A 17,873-nucleotide genomic window follows, 5' to 3' on the forward strand; every position below is an offset into this window, starting at 1 on the left:
TTCCTCAACAACCCAGAGTGCTGGGCTCAGATGTTACAGAGAACACTCTAGGGATGGGCATCCTTGGGTTTAGCACACTGGAAATGGGGAAGCAAGTGGCAATCGGCATGGTCGCTTGCTCCCAAACAACAAACTGTGGGTTGTTTCATCATGCAATCTGGGCCACTGTATGAGGCTTTGATCACCTGACCACTACTCAAATGTCCAGACCAATCATGTTTTAGAGCCGCTTGCCTGTCTTCTGCTCAACAACTCCCATTTCTGTGGTGCCAAGGCCACCAGTTAATGGCTGTAACTACACTTTGAGCATCATCAGACGGGGAAATCGTGTTTCCTTACCGTCGCTTTCCTCCCCGCTTCTGTCCATGATACTTCCTCTTCCTTCACACAGGAGAAGAAAGAGGAAGTAAACAATGACCACGTGGCCCATTCAATGGCTGTTTCTATCATGCCACTTTTCCTACATACAGCAGGAAATGACAGCACATTCAGAAAGAAGGCAAGAAGGAGTGGGAGGCGGGCATCATTGACACTGCCGTCAAAAGGACCCGCGAACATCCGTAAGTGGGAACTAAAAGCGTGCAATAAAACGCTCGTCTGATGATGCTCTTTGTTAAGCCAGACATCATTCCAAATCATACTCAAGTTTCCATCTTTCTGTTCTAATGACTGCAAAGTTGAGCTTGAATTTTTTTAAAAAAGCCTCATTTTCCAAACTGTAGAAACTATAAATTTATTTTTTATTTTATTTTTTAAAAAACAATCTTGTAATTTCTATGCCCTTTTAATTATTTTAACAACTGAATCACTCTTTTAAGCGCACCCACCCTGCCCTAGAACCAGCAATGCCAAGGAACTTTGCCACTGCAGCCGGTGACCTGGGATTTGCCCACACTGGAAAAATACAAATTAGGCTAATCATGTAAATAGTAACAGGGATATTGGCAGCATAGCAAGTCTCTAGTGTGGGTGTTGCCTGGCAAAGTGGTTCACGCCCCGGTAAGAGATGCACACAACCACACACACACACAAAATCAATCCAAACTCTTCCTTTTAAAATATGAAAAAGCATCAGAGAGGTGGGGCAGGGGAAGTAAAGACAGAATACATACATGAGAAACACCGCAAATCACGAAGCAAAAAGCTCTGAATTTAGAATTCATTTGAATTGGTTTCTTTTTCCCCTTTGCCTGGAACACTTTATGTGGACCAGATGGTGGAATGACTGTTCCACACGGCAGCATCCCAAGCTTGTGGGTTGGGTTGTTTCGTTGAGCAGAACACAACACAAAGCTGTAATAGGGGGAGTTATATGGCTTCATTGATGAGCTGAATGAATCTCTCCAAACTGCAGCTTCCCTTTGCAGAGGGGCAAATGTCGAAACGCCATTTGAAGGCTGCAGCCTTCGACTCACTTACCTGGCAGTAAGTTCCATTGAACTCAATAGGGCTTACTTGTGAGTAGACATGAATAGGATTGCACTGGAAAAAGACTCTAAAAATGAAAAACAGAACCTGCTTTTTGCACACATGGCACAGCAGAGATATTTTTGGCAGGCGTAATTTGCCTCCTTGGCTCAAAGGCTGTACTTGAAAGATTATTATACAGTTCAGCCCTGTAGTTTTCCTTGCTTCAACTCCTCGCTCAGATAACTTGTTTATTTTTTATCATTATAAATTTCTTTAATTCAAACACTGTAGGGAACAATTTTAACTTTTAAAGGAAGAGGAAATTGAATGACGTTTGCCAAGTTACTCAGGTAATTCAAGCTAATCCAATCCCAGTTCCAGAAAATGTATTTTGTTATAGTGTTTAATTTCCATCAATGTAGGAAAATTATGCTAGGAAAGGGGGAGAGTGCGAATTTTCTGTCAAAAGAGGGACAATCCTTAGGAAACAAGCAGGTAGCTGCTAGGTTTTGCCAGTGTATTGCATTTTTACAGCCCTCTTCCTCAAAATAGCCCAGGGTAATGCTCTTCTGCTCAAAATGTCCCTCAGAAGTTACATTTCCCTCAGATGGCTCCAAATTTATTTATTAGGACTTCTGACAATTATTTATATCTTGACTTCCAAGACACAGATCTTTCCATGGAAGCTTACAAATTATAAGGGTGACCATGTGGTATCTTTTTTAGTGGGTGGCCCTCTATTTGAAGGGCTTCCGCAGGACTGTTCTGTATTCTGAAGGGGTCCTCTGTTTAAAGTGCAATCCAGTCCAAGTCAGGGTTAAAGATAAAGAAGCATAAGCAGGAAGACCAGGGCCTCTGAAATTGCCCATTAACAGTTAGCACCTTGACAGAAGACTGGTCAGGCAAGCACACAGGTCACCCTCTCATTTCATGAGTATTCTTCACTATGAAATGATATTTCCATTTAAATTATAATAAATATGTCTAAATTTGTATTTATACATGTAAATTAACATACACACATTTTATGCAAATTTGTGTCCCCTTTTGACCCCTTTTCTGGCCACCCTGAGGAAAACAACTTGGCTTCGGACAGTATACTAACCCATGGTTCAACGAACAATCCATAGTTCTACAACAATCCACACTCAACCAGTGAGTGGGGGAGAGCGTGTTGTGCAAAACCAGTCAATGGGTATACATGCACAGCGGAGGCACCAGTACTTGCTGGATCATGATCTTATAATACACACACAGGATCTGACTGCTGCAAAACTGTAGTCAATTGTCCTACCACAAAGCTGTGCTGTGTAAAAAGTGGTGTTGTGCAACAATGCTCCTCCACTCTCCCGCCAGTGCCCTGCTGGAAAATGCACACCTATCTGTCCTCTTCCTTGTTCAAGACAAAGACACCATTTCAAAGTTGTGCATCTAAAACAGTCCCTCAGTCGCACTCAGCCTACGAGATGTGCCCCTTGCCTATGCAGACGGTGTCCAACAAAATAATGCACTGCATAATGTTCAGCAGCAAATATGTTAAAATAGCCTTCCTCAACCTGGGGCGCTCCAGATGTGTTGGACTACAACTCCCAGAATGCCCCAGCCAGCTCTGGAGATGCAGTCCAACACATCTGGAGCACCCCAGGTTGAGGAAGGCTGTGTTAAAAGCTTACAGCCAAAATATCTGCTGGGTTATTTCAAATCAGCACGTGAACTTCAGCCTCTCTAACCTCCGGCCACATGCAATTCTTTCTTCTTTTTCATTGTATCAGTTTTGCTTCTCCTTTCAAACTCCTCCACTGGCTTTCTCCTCTTGCAGTCATCTCTCTATACTAGGAGTTCCAACACTGCACCCTTGGGGAACTCAAACAGCACCCATGAGGCTCTTCACTCCCTGCCCCCTTCAAAAAATTATTTTTAATCAAAATCTTGAAAAACATTAGACTGCCAGGTTCTCCTTTGTGTTCCTGAACCTGCTGCTCAGTGAGCAGGAAGTGATGGAGGGAACTGCTCCCTGTCCCCACCCAATCTTCTTTCATCCACAAAGACCTTTCCCCCCCCCCTCTCTCTCTCTTCACTCCCAGCCACTAGCTATGCTCTTTCTCTCCCCCAATCCCTTTCCTGGCTATTTCTCTCCCCTCCTAGCCCCTAGCCTTGTTCATTCTGTTCTACTCAGCCCTTTACTATGCTGTTTCTCTCCACTCCCAGCCCCTAGAAGTACTACCATTCTTCTCCCCCTTCTCTTTATCTTGCTGCTTCTCCCCCTCCAGCCTCGCTCCTTCTCTCCTCTGTATCCCTTTGCCTTGCCATTTCCTCCTCCCTCTCAGCCTCTGTCCTCGCTATTTCTCCCCCTCCATCCCTTTTGATCAGCCAGGGCCCCACAGCTGCCATTATGTGAATAGCCATCCTCCATGAAAGCCACAGCAGCTTCCCAAATTCCCAAATGTGCTCATGGGTCCAAAAAGGCCAGAGACCCCTGCTCTAGACCATTCCCTGTTCTAACTCTCCTTTCCTAGGATCCCTTTGCTTTCCTTGCCCTTATGCCACCCAGGACCTTGCTTCTCCTTTCGTCTACTCTTCCTTCTCTAGGCCTTTCAGCCTGCCCCCTGTAAAGTATGAGCATCGCACCCAATGGTATCCGGAGATGTTTCTGCCTGCTCCACTGTTCTGTGACATCCGGCCAGCTCAGCCAATGCTCAGAGGCTTCGGCTGGGTTCACATGTTGTGCTAACCCATGGTGGGTGCCAAGCTATGTTGAGTATGCAAATAACCTACTGTGCTTCCATCAGACGAACAGGCAGACAAGCTACAGAGCTTATTTCACCCCCTTCACCCTCCTCCTCCTGTCGTCCTCCTGACCAGGCAGGCAGATATCCCAGCTTCCTCTGCAGCAGAAACTTGAAGAGCAGAACACGACAGTGGTTTTGGCTGCTCTTGCCCTGCAGCTCTGTAGGCGATCTCCGTAGCCCACACTATGCGACAGACAACACTGTAGGTAAAATAACCCTGACTGCAGACAATGGCTTTATTTGGGGGACATTTCACAGACAACATGCTAACCCATCATGAGTAGTTCCAGACAATAAACCATCATGGGTTAGCTGTGAACCCAGTCTTCACCTCCCTTAATCTGAATATATTACAAGGCAAAAGTTACAACAGTGTCGTGTCTTTTCAATATACAGCAAGGCTCATACCTGGCTGATAATGTAACTGCAGAAAAACGAAATGTGTGCTGACCAGAGGGCAAAGGTTAATTGTTCTGAATGACTCCAGTGAAGAGGCTGCATGTCCAGCTGCTTTCCTGTTCTCTGTGTCCAAATGGCTTTTAGCCACTTTGCTGGCTTGCAAAATAAATGTGCTGAATAGGGAGAAGAGCTTTCTTACTGCATAGCAGGTTATAACTCTAAGACGACTCTCACCAAGACCTCAGATTCTTGTTTGTACCACAAACCACACCTGTAAACATGCAGGCCATAACTGAATGGTGGGGAATCATGGGTCAACTTCCCCTGCCTTCCACCACACACCGCCCAACTCCAAATAGCCAATCTAAGCAACATTGACAGGAGGGTGTTGGGGGAAGACGCAGTTGCATACTTGCGAGGAAACGATGATCTCTTGCTTCCAGCAGCAGACATATGGACTTCAGGAGCTGAAATGCTTCCTGTGCTGCTTGATGAGCTAAAATCAGCTTCGCTTCCTGAAAGAGAAGAGGGAAGAGTAAAAGACCAATGGAAAGTCGAACTCAAGGGTTGATGTGTGCAGCAGTTAAGCGCAATAATGAATCGTTACTGCCCTTCCTCGCCTCTCCCACTGGAACTTGAAAACCAAACCTGCAGTTTGCAGAAGGTTAAAGGCTGGATCCATTTTGGATTCTCCATGTTTCCGCAAAAGCGGTGAGAAGCGATAGAAATAGCAGCCATGAATGCTTGGATTTATAGTGCAAGATGCTTCAATGGAATGAGATCCACTTTCCATCAGGTGTATGCAAAGAAGAGGCAACTAGCTCTAGCATTCATTTGTGTTATATAATAATAATAATAATAATAATAATAATAATAATAATAATAATAATAAAGAATAACAAATGAGGCATAGTCTGTAGGGTTAACAAACAAATGGAATGAATGAAAATCATCAAAAGAAGAAAATTACAATATCAGTTTCCCACAACCCCACAGTCACCTCTGCATATCACATTCTCCATCCGGTCCTCATGGTTTATCTGCTTTGGGAGAATGAGAATTTCACTGGCACTTTCTGCCTCCTTAGGGAGGATGTTGCGTTAAAGTCTGTGAGCCTTAACTCCCAATTTCCATGCTTTTTGGGGGCTTGGCTGACATTAAGCGCTAGAGCCTTAATGTCGTTTTGTAAAATGTAGTTTTTTGTTTTGTTTAATGATGGTAATTAGTGCTGTGCCAAAAATTTCAATTATTCCATTTTCAGCATTTTGTGGGCGATGGGGAAAAACGAAAACTCTGGTGAAAGAGGCTGGAAGTGGTGAGAATTTTGGAGAATTTTCTGTTTGGGGAAGGAGAAAGGGTTTCCACATACCTTTTTAGGTGTAGGAAGTTTTGAGGGGGTCTTCTTTCTATTTTTTAATTTAAAAAATGAAACAAAACACCCCCGGCACTTGCAGGAGCCCAGGCGTTCTTCCTGAATGCCTATTGGAGACCCTGTGACCTCGCCCTCTCCAACAGTCATTCAGGAAGTCCTGGGTTCCTGCAAGTGCCAGGGGTGATTTTTGGTTTTTGAAAAATTAAAAAAATAGGAAGAAGCTCCTCAAAACTTCCTACACCTAAAACGTTATGTGGAAATGCAGTCCCCCTCCCCAAGGAGAAAATTCTCCTCCTCCCTGAGAAAGAGGCAGAAAAAACAATTTCACAGTCAGAGAAAAAGACTTCCTGAAAATAAAGGGCAGGATTCGGCCTAGCACCATCCCCCCACCCCCCACCACATATGAAGAATTTATTATAATGCTTTACATATGTGTGTAGAGTTTTTTTGCATAACATCCTGGAAAGAATATTCTGGGGCCAAATTGGGGGGCGGGGAGTTCAGTAAAGCTGATGGGGAAAAAGAGAAGTAAACAGACACGCTGTAAGCCGTGCTCTAGGTCACCGTTTTGAATATTTTAAATAAACATCAGATTGTGGGGGAGCATTTATGGCACCAGTTTCGTATTTTTGTTGGCTCGGGGTCCTCCAAGATCAGTGAAGAGGAAAGGATGTTTTTGTATTTTAAAATAGTACTTGTGTCTCATGAACTACATTGTTTTCAAATCTAATTGGAAAGAAATTTAATGGAGATGGGTCAGGCTTCTTTCCCTGGAAATGGCATGTCCATACTGTCAAAGCACATCCTTGCATAAAATCATGAATGATCACAATGGGCCTGTTCAGACGTCACACTAAGCCATGGTTAGGCTGCGGCGCTAACCCTTTTGCAGCAAATGGTTAGTGAGCATGCTTAAACCCCGGTTACGTAGCTACTATAGTTAGAAATAGTTCACCTGACATGCTAAGTCATGGTTCACACTAGGGCTGTGCACCCCCTACCTGAACCGCTTCGGATCCCTTCCGGATTGGGTCCAAACTGGTTCGGGTCGATCTGGACCTTCCCCGATCCGCTCTGGAACCAGAGCCATGTCCTGCTTCCGGCCTTAGGCCTGGGCCGCAGTTGGACTGCGACGGACCCAGGTAAGCCCCCCTTCCTCGGCTCTGCCGCCATCGCTGCACGTGGCGGCAGATGGGAAGCCAGGTAAACTTCCCTCCCACTTACCTAGCTGCTAACCGTTCCAAAACGCTTCGGGCCGATCTGGACCTCCCCCGATCCGATCCGGAACCGGGCTTTGGAGGTCCGGATCAGCCCGCTCCGGATCCAGGGATCCATAACGGAGTGGAGCACACCCCTAGTTCACACCACTCGCTAAGCCATAACATTTAGCCTCAAATGCTGAACCACCCTGGCTTAGCGTGTTGTCTGAACAGAGTCTCTGTAAAATTAAACAGGTTCCCTATAAGGAACACACTGAAGTAGGATGTAGTCAATTTGCTTCTTTGTGTGACCTCCTTACTTGCCTTTGGCAAGCAGGCAGCAACAGACATACAAGGACATTTAAACAATAACATAAGATGTACTTAGGAGCAATTCCAGACCATTTCAAGCCAAGCATTCCCCCTCCCCCCAGCTGGGCTGTATGCCCACCAGTTAATAAATAATCTGGTACCATTATTTCTCTCTCTCCCTTTCTAAGTGCTGAGCACGTGAAACTCCATGAGTTGCAAGGCTGGAAGCTTCAAAGTCAGGCATCAACAAATGACATTTTAGGGACACAATCCAGCCAAAGCTAAGCCCTATCAATCACATGGAAGAAGTTCCCAACTTTGGCTGAAACATGCGCTAGATCATTGACAAAATGCCCATTCGTATGTCAAGCTGTATTTACTTTTAAAAGTGAGTGATTTCCATTCACCTGTAGGAAAGACAGTATGGAAGGCTCAGAGGTACCATTGCAATGGTGTGTGCACTAGGGCTGTGCTCCGCTCCATTTCGGGTCATAGAAGCAGGAGCGAAGCGGCCTGATTCGCCAAAGGTGGATCCAAATCAGGTTGGGGAAGCTGCGGATTGAGGCGAAGTGGTTCGCCTCCATCCGGAGCTCAGAACGCAGGTAAGTGGGGGGGGGAAGGGGGCTCACCTGGCACCACCCAGACTATGGAATGATCTCCCTGACGAGGCTCGCCTGGCACCAACGCTGCTATCTTTCCGGCGCCAGGTTAAGACTTTCCTCTTTGCCCAGGCATATGGCGGCACATCTTAATCACCCACATGTTTAGTTTTTTTAAATGGTTTTAATGCTTTATGTGTGTATGTTCTGTGTTTTAGAATTTTAAATTTTGTATACTCGTTTTTATCTTAATTTTAGAATTTCTGTAAACTGCCCAGAGAGCCCCGGCTATGGGAGCGTTATATAAGTGCAATAAATAAATAAATAAATAAATAAATAAATAATAAACTACGGGATAACAGCGTTGTCTTAAAGAATCCATCAACAACCATGAGGAGGGAATGAACAGCACATGATAAATGATGTGTGTAGAAAAGCCCTCTGTTTGCCTAGCTCCATGCTTATTACCATTTCTTGATAATTCACAAAGACAGAACTCAGAGATTGGCTACACTCAGGGACATCTACACATGGGAATTCTCAGCATCAACTCTCTGCGCTCATCATCTCAGAGCATTTGAATTTCCAGCAGGGGCTACTTCAATATAGAAAGGTGATATCTAATTCAGTGTTGATCTCATTGTTTACATTTCAGACAGTGTATTTACTTTAGCTTTTTGGAACGGGGGAAAGTATATCCTTGTGCAAAAACAAGAGGACTTTTATTCTTTTTACAGAGAGATGTGTGTATTTTATGCTTTTTGTGGACTATAGTTTCATACTGGCGTATCCATGGAGACAGATCCCTTAATAACTCCTCGAGTTAGCAGGTCAAGTAAGCAAACCTACACAGCTCCATAGCAACAGACTTGAAACTAAAAAGGAGCCTATCAGCAAATGAGCAGCATCTCTCTCTCTCTCTCTCTCTCTCTCTCTCTCTCTTCCTTCTTCTCTCTCTCTTGGGAATTTGTGCAGCAAATTATCATGATGCACAGGCTGTCTTAACCAAAAGGAGGAACACCATCCATTTTAAGCAGGTGCGGGAGGAAACAAAGAATCAAGCAAGCTGTCAGCCCCTATAGTAATCACCTTACAGGATCTTAAGCACCGTATCATTTTATTCTTTGTGCAACTGGTGTCAGAGGCAGCATGGTTCCAGAAAATCAAGATCAATAATCAGGAAGGAGTAAGGCTTAGGGTTGAACGTACAAACACACACACACAGGGATGACCCTCCCATGAAGCAGGGTGAGGTGCCTGCATCAGGCGGCAGAGCTGGAGGAGTGGTGAATTGCACAGCTCCACGCCACCCCCCAAGGTGGGGCTGTCACCACCACTGCCTCCTCCAGCAAGTGCTCTGGGAGCCCCACCAGCCGCTCTTCCACTGTGGCAATTGCCCCAGTGAGAAAGTGGCCAGTGGGGCTCTGTAGAGCAGCTACCCCCTGTGTTTGTCTAGTCATGTGGCTGGAAAAACTGGGTGTGGATTGTCTCGTGAGAGTTTGTCCGGAGACTCTGGTGAGCTCTTGAGAGACCCACAACTGCTTCTTCCGGCTGCACGGCTCTCTGCATGAGAAGGCAGAGGCTGGGCGGTAGCAGCAGGGTGGGTGGGGAAGATAAAAGCGGTGCAGAACAATGTCGCAGCAGGAAGAGGCACGATGTGGGGGTGGCAGCGCATGTCCTCTCCTTCTTCAAGCAACAAGAGATCTTGCGCCAGAACTGCATACACCTCTCAGAATATCTGCACCTCTCAGTTTAGGAGGGACTTCCACTTTGGGGTTGTTCCACTGATTTAAGGCGGACTGTCATTTAGTAGGGCTTCAATCAAGCCAATCACACTCATCCTTTCAAGTATTGCCATGTGGATCTTTTTTTTTTTAATTGCCCAACTTCTGTTGAGGAAACGGAAGGCAAGGTGTTTGGCACTGCAAAGACCTCCTGGAGGCAGAACCCCAAAGGCAGAAAGAAAAACTTTAAAGATTTGAAACGCCATATTCTTGTTGTTGTTGATGATGATATTATTACTACTACTACTACTACTAATAATAATAATACCACCACATGAATGTACATGACAGACCTCCCCTCAAGGAGATTACAACCTCGATTATGACAGGAAAGACAACAGTGATGCAAAGGAAGAGCATCAAACAGAAAATGGAGAAATAGGAGAAGCAAGAATAGTTGAGAAATTGGAGTGGCAAGAATAATGCTTAAAGAATTTAAGCAAGCACAATTAACAAGTATTTAGGTGTTGATCCAAAGCACGTGCATTTTAAAGACATAGATAGCCGGGAGCTTTGGCTATTGGGCAGTATAAAAATGCAATAAATAAATAAATGAAATATAACTTTCTTTCCATTTTTTTACTCTAGAGTAAGCACAGGGGTTCCAGGTAGAGGCCTTCTACCCTCCCCTCAACACACACTTTGCTCTTGATCCAGATCATATACCCCCCACGCTCCTGTGATTTATATTGCCAAATATTGATCCATTAAAGCAATATTGAGCAATTTAAATTGCAGTTGTGGAGGTACTAGACTGGATCAAAACTACAGCATAGGGGTGGGTGGGAATTAAAGGTCTGAATCCAGATCATGACCCCTTGCATTTACTCCAGAGTAAAAAAGAAAGAAAGCCCAAGAATAGATACCACTTTAGCCGTTTTATCTCTTGTCATTCCATGGAGCCAACACTTCAGATTAATAACTGTCCAACGGTCCCATAACTTGTCTCCTGCATTCTCCTTCCTCCTTCAAGCACATCAAAAATGACCCCTGACAAACAGAATGCTTGCAAGGTGAGGCCGACTGACTTGGGCCCAGTGACAGCAAACATGTGAGTGATATATGGTTGACCATATGCATATCTCCTCCAAAGGAAGACAGCCAGAAATCAACTGTCAAATAAGCAGCAACAGATGCAGCTGGTAAGATCATCAGGGAGAAAGGAAAGAGGATCAGCAGTTCTTCTGTTCGGGATAAAGTGGGGTAAAATATGCAAAAATACTCACAAGAGGATAACTTTCTCGATGTCAACATGTTAGTGAGCTAAGCAACACACTACGTGCAGCTCATCCTCACCATTTTGTTTACCTTAGTGTAAGCACGCGGGGGCCCAATCCAGGATCCCCACACACTGGTTGGAGAAGGTTTAAACTTCTGGGGAGTAAAATACAGAAGAAAGCTCCTTTGGCAACAATGGAAGGGTTCCCCCCACTACTTCTTTGAGCTGCAGGGGTTGAAATGAGATGGGGCAAATTTGGGGGAGAAAGTGGCTGGGTAGGAAGTTTTAAACCTCCTCTTACCGCACACAACGGTCCTGATCTGGATCAGCCTCCCAGATGCGGTTACACAAAGGTAAACAAAATGGTGAGAATGAACTTCATGCTACGTATTTAATGCAGCAATGCTGGAGAAATCCATTTGCGGGGTGGAGTTCAATGAGTTTTCCTAGACTCCCCCCCCCCCCACTCCACACACACCTGTTGTAACTCCTGACTTGATCTGTAGCAAGTCGTGACACTTTGTGGATTTCCTGGGAATTTTGTCCATTTTTTCCTGTGGAAGGTTCTGCAATTGTTGCAAATTTCTGAGCAGTCTGCACAAACGACAGCTGGATTTGTGCAAATTGTGGGCGAATTTGTGCAAATTACGCAACTTAAGGCCGAATGTGCTCTGTTTGCACAAGTTCAGCCATAATTTGCACAAATTGTTCAGATATTTTTGCAAATTGCAGAACATTCCAAAAACACCGCGCAAAAAAGTTCCCGGAGTTCAGGGAAAAGCCCATAGCTTGGCTCGCAGACATAAAGCAACTCCATTGAGCCCAAAAACAACTGGATTTCCCAGAAACGGACATCCGTGTTTTAATGTAGCTGAGTAAAACAGAATAACTCGATTTTTAAAATCTAACCTCCGGCAAGCATGATTGTGCAGCAGTTTTGTATTGACAATAGGTCCATGCAAAACTATGATCTAAACACTATTCAACCATTCCTATGACAAAGCCTCTATTCAGTTTAGCACACTCTGTATCTTGTGTCTGAACAGCAAACACATTATTTTTTCTCCCCAACAGTTTGCTGACCTTTGCAGCAAACTGGGAACAAAGAGCAGCAAACCCAAGCACAATATGACAAATGTCATTTTCTAAAACTCTCTGCCAGACGTGTTTTCCCCAAGAGGAGAATGCTATGCTCCCAAATCATTGTGAAGCCTAGTGTCCCGCATGATGTCCAACGGATCACAAGTTCTTCCTGAAAAGCCGTGCCCGTGGCTCTTCAATAAGGAGCCCCCAGCCAGTGGCTTCTAACTAGAAAAGTTCTGTAGCAATCTTTGGGATGTGGTCGTCATTCACCAGGTGATAGGGCAGCAGCAAACATGTCTAGTGCCAGAAACTTGGCTGGCATGGGCATGCCAGGGCCCACTAGGGTTGATGCTGGCCTCCACAGCATCATTTGCATTTCTGTTGTAATGATGGTGCTATGATTTAAGTGAGTTTAAAATGCCGAATTGCACATGCTCAGGGTACTCTTTTTTAAAAAACAAACAAATCAGGGTTGGTAAACAGGCTGTCTCCGCCCACTGCCACCACCCCAACCCCCCGGTAACATCAGGAATGTAGAAGCAATTGTAAAGCATGAAATGACAGCAGGTGGGGGAAGAGAAGACAACTGTTAATTGTGTAAATTACAACTGAAGTAATACACATGGCCATCTAACCTCCTCCTGTCCCTGCAAGACCATTAAGTCCAGGGTCTAAAATTACCCAGTAAACCACGGCAATCAACTTTCAGCTGTACGACTTTATATTATTTACAAGTCAAGGGCACATGCAGCAGAGTTTGTCACAGCCCTTTTTGAAATTAGTCAACAATGAAAATTCTTCGTTTCTATGTTTTTGTTTGTCTACGTATTTTGAAAATTAATTATTTTTTAAAAACAACAACACCAACAACAACTTTCAGCTGTACCACCCAACCATGTCTTAATAAAACATTCCAGGCTAGATCTAGACTTAGAACGTTTTCAGATGGGTGTGGGGTGGAGATTGCGTTTCCTTCCCACCACTTTGCTTCATGCTACTGGCCCACAATAGGGAGGAGCAGCTTCCTCCTTCCTCACATGCTGAAGAAAGAGGAAATTAAAAAAGACCACGTGGCCTATTCAGTGGGCATTTTTATCGCGCTGCTTTCCCTGCACACAGCAGGAAATGGTGCCATATTTTTCTGTTGGAGAAAAAAAATCGGATTTTCCAGGGCCTTTTTTTTTTTTTTTAAACGGAAAAATGACCAGAAGGAGCAGGAGGCAGATGGCATCATGAAGCTATAAAGACTGATCTCTTCTGACAGGCCTATCCAGTGGAATTTTAAGATGTTTTAAAAATGTTTTTAGGATGTTTTTTAGGAAGTTTTTAACAATGTATATTATGTTTTAATTGAGTATTATGTATTTTATCATTTATTGTTCCCCGCCTCGATCAAAATGGAGAGGCGGGCAAGAAATAAATTTATTATTATTATTAGAACCCATGAAAATCTGAGTGCCTAGTAACAAGCATGCTATAAAACACTCGTCTGCTGATCTTCTTAGAGTAGATCCATGGCAAAGGGTAAGTAGGCGGATGGGGAAACCAAATAATGCATTGATTTATTGGTTAACATGCAGTTCAAAGGAGAGAGAAATTTATCCCAGCAGCAAATCATCCCCAGGTGATGAGACAATGACAAAAATAAAATGAAGTTCCCAGCAGGCTTCAAATGAATTTACATTTCATACATAGTGTTCAAACAGTTCCCGACCTTATAGATATTACATCTAGGCCTCAAACAATTCAAAACTCCACCCCTTCGGTATTAAATTTCTGTGTTTCTTTTGGGGGGGGGGGCGGGGGTTCATCTATTGCTTATGCTTGGCTCTTTACGCCTTTCGCAAGTGGTTCTTTTTAACAAAGAGTTTGCATTCAAAACAAAGGCGGCATCTGACAATGCAAAGACCCAGCAAACCACATAGATCTATAAATACAGACTCTGTATTTTATTTACTGTAAATGGATGTTATATGCAAACTTAGAAATATTATAATATAGCCAAAAAAAAACCACAAACAAAGATGGCATCCAAAATAGTAGTTTCTAAGTGATCCTTACCTGGTTTTATGAGACTTGTCTTTGTTTCCTTCTTATATCGAGCTGACTGTTGAGTTCCATCCCCCATTGTTCCCGAATTAAATTTCTTTCTTGTGTAGTCACCTCCATCACTGCCTGTACAAAACCCGACTGGACTGTTTCCAGTATCAGGAGGAGTCTTAACTGGAGATACTGACTGGCTACTGGGGCAACCTGTGTCATCTGTAAACAGGAGACAAAAAAAAAAAAAGCCACAAGAAAGGTTATTTGTCGGATTAAATGCAGGTGGCAGCGATTCAATATTTTTTGGCATTACACTGTATGGCCACTTGTTTCCAGTGAAGCATGCAGTCTCTGGAATACTAGATAAAGTGAATTTCATTTTCAGTGGGAGCATTTTTTTGCTCTCATTTTTGCATTTAAAAATGGCAGGAGGCACAATTCATAACCTTTGTCTGTTCTTAATTGCTTATTCCTCTGTGCTACAGGTGGACTTCGTTTTTTGTTTTCATTGACAACTTCCTTGTATGTGTTTTGCTTAAATGTTTGTTCACGTTTCTTTCTTTTTAAATGCTCTTTTTACACTTTTGCATGTGCTCTGAAAAGGCAGACAGCATAGGCATGTTCAAGGGGTGTGCCCAGGCACAACCTAATTTCTCAAAGAATAAGTGCTGAATTGAGGAGGCCACTGAGTAGGGATCCAGAGGGGGATCCAGGCGGAGCGGGAACGTCCCTCCGGCTGCCATCTGGCTGCTCTCTGGCTGCTCGGCTGCCTTGCCAAAGAACCGCTGCCTCCATGAAAGCACCATTGCTCCCAGAAGCAGGAGAGAAAAGGAATCACTCTGGTGGGAGTCTCTCGGTTGGTAGCCACACTTCAAAGAGGCCAGGAGGAGGGCCCCTGAAGGTTAATGTTGCCTCGTAAGCCCCTCCTCCAGCCAGTGTCATTACAAAGCTCCCCCAATGCTAGGGCTTGAGGACTTCTCATTCCCCTCCCCTGCAATGGCCCTGCCACAGTCAGGCAAGCTGAATGCAGAGTAGGGCATTAGTCTACAGTGTTTAATGAATAAATGAATAAAAATAATATCCTTTATGACTGGGTAATCAATGAAATATTCACCTTTTAATAAAAATATATATCCCTGGGTGCGCACCCTAATGAAATGTGCTGTACATGCCTAAGTCAGACAGCCGGTTTCATGATTGACACAAGGACCAGCGAAACCACATCATGAACAGCCCTGTTTTGGACCAGCCAATCAGCATTGTGTACAGCCCCACTTTGAGGGGGGAGGTGGAAATATGACTTTATGATTGAGTCAAAGACCAGCCAATCACAGTGCTTTGCAAAGTGTGTGCTGTTTTTTTGTAAACCGCCCAGAGAGCTTTGGCTATTGGGCGGTATAGAAATGCAATAAATAAATAAATAAATAAGTAACTTCTTCTGAAAGACAGGAGAAGATTTTTTTCCTAAGCTGGATCTAGAGTAGAACGTGATATGTACTCCCAAAGTTCACTGAGTGTCCTCCTATGTGAGGCTCACTGCTAAAATGAATTACATCTGTATGCACCTTTAATTTATATTGAGTCAGTCTGCCTCACTCCCTAAAGCTGGTTAGAAAAATATTTTGTACAGAATCCCTTTCTTTAGCCCACAGGAGCCCGATACAATATTTTCTCTTGTTGGGGAAAAACACACACTCCTCTTTACTTAAGTGAAATGAGTCAGCATCCTCTCTGACTTAGATTTACCCAATTGTTTTAAAAGGCAAGTCACTCCCAGAAATATTTTGGAAACATGCCCAAAGAGTGGATTTACACTGATTCCTCTGTTCCTCTGAAAAGCTGACCAAGAGAGGTTTTCTGTTTTGTTTTGTTTAAATGTACAGGCCTTTTACTTTATGCCCTCACTATAATGAATGCAACTAAGTCCGGAGAAAACGTGAATTTTGGAAATGGCTCGTGACAGCCGTGGGCTAGACTTTGTAAGTTGACAGTGTGGCCAAAGGGAATGTAAAGCTAAGGCTTTACAAGGTGTAATATTTCATTAGCAGGAAGCAAGGAGGCCTTCACGACTCACTGCCCGTTTTCTAGGTTTTCCTTTCACAGGAAGAACTGAGACGTGTGTTTGCTGGCAATCTGGTCAAAGCCAACGGAGAAGGTGTTGATCCCTGACAACCCAGTGAACACTGCTCCTTTGTAAAGGAATGGATGACAAGCAAGCTATATCACATGCCAAAGTACTTCTGAGCATGTACAGAGCATCTTGAATAATCACCATACTTGCATCCTCCTTGATGGTTTTCCTCTGCTTTTCAAAGTGCTTATTTAGGCAGGTAATTCGGCCTGTCACGGAACTGATGGTTTATGCACCCTGATATCTCTGTGAGGTTTCAGCTGCTGCCCCTCTTTTTAAAATGGTTTAAAATTGTTTGGGGGGGTTGTTATTTTCTTATATGGATCCTGTTCTTGATTTTTGTTCTTAATTTATGTTGTGAGCTGCCTTGAGTGTTTCTCTAGAATGGCGGTGTAGAATCTTTTCAGCCCAAGGACAAAGTCCAATTTCGGAAAGCATAAGAACATAGGACGAGCCATGCTGGATCAGGCTAAGGGTCCATCTAGTCTAGCACTATGTTTGTACAGTGGCCAACCAGGGACCCACAAGCAGGACATAGTGCAACAGCACCCTCCCACCCATGTTCCCTAGCAACTCAACCTCTCAGGAGCTACATTCTAGTAAGAGTGTTCTAGTGGTGAGCAGAGCTAAAGGTAAAAGAGGTGGGCTGAAATACCAAAAACACCAGCATGTTTTCGCTCAAAGCTCTTACAGCCAGTAACTGAAGCTTAGGAGAGGCATTCCAACCTTTTAGAATGGGCCGAAAACATGCAAAATCTGGAAAACCATCAAGCAATCAGCAGTTGGGGGAAACAGGGCGAGGCCAGAAAAAGGGGTCATGGCCTTCTAGGGGACCCTACACGGGCCTGAGATTCAACACCCCTGATCTAGATGCAAAAATGAGGGGAATAAGCCCCTCCCTCAAATAATAAATAATATAGCACCTTTGGAGAATTTAGTGCTATCGTCATGTAATCCTGGCAACAACATTGTAAGGTAGGTTAGTACTCTTATCCCCATATTGCAGATGGGAAGAACTGAGGCAGAGGGCCTTGCCTTAGGCCACCGAGTACGTTCATGGCAGAGAAGAGATTTGAACCAAGGAGCTTACTGATTTGTACCCAGGCCCGGCCCAAGGCAGGCTGCCACCTGAAGTGAGCACTCACCATGGCCACTGCTCACCTACTCACTGGATCTGCTCGGCAGCTAACTCTGGCCACGCCCACCTGCTTGCTCGCTCACTTACATTTTTTGGTGAGTGTACACATGCCTGCCTTGTCACATTTCCCAGAATTCTCAAGTATCGCGATACTTCTGGGACGAGGCAGCTGCTGCACAAGTCGATGTGGAGGTGAGCGAGCTGATGGCTACTTCTTGGTCCTGTCAGCAATCTGCATGGCTAGCTGGCCAGCCGGCCATGCAGGTGGCTGGCTGGACCTAGAAGAGGCGGGGCCAAGAAGTGGTGAGGGTGGCAAGAGGGCTGCCCAAGCACGTCGGATGGGTGGGAGATTAGCAGGCATTAGGTGTTGCCAGCAGGACGGCTGTCCCAAGAAC

At 44.4% G+C, this 17,873-nt stretch overlaps 1 protein-coding gene across 4 annotated transcripts in view; it reads right to left on the reverse strand.

Moving 5' to 3' along the window:
* The window catches only part of SYBU (syntabulin), a 48,038-nt gene that overhangs the window by 8,709 nt on the left and 21,456 nt on the right, over nt 1–17,873 (reverse strand). For all 4 annotated transcript variants that reach the window (XM_063131064.1, XM_063131062.1, XM_063131061.1 and 1 more), the window contains 2 exons: nt 14,228–14,428; nt 5,011–5,113 (listed from right to left, as the gene is read on the reverse strand). In XM_063131064.1, coding sequence (XP_062987134.1) covers nt 5,011–5,113; nt 14,228–14,428 — 304 coding nt within the window. The remainder of the gene's footprint in view (nt 1–5,010; nt 5,114–14,227; nt 14,429–17,873) is intronic.

Source organism: Elgaria multicarinata, chromosome 7 (genome assembly GCF_023053635.1).
Source record: "Elgaria multicarinata webbii isolate HBS135686 ecotype San Diego chromosome 7, rElgMul1.1.pri, whole genome shotgun sequence".
Classification (NCBI taxonomy): Eukaryota; Metazoa; Chordata; class Lepidosauria; order Squamata; family Anguidae; genus Elgaria; species Elgaria multicarinata.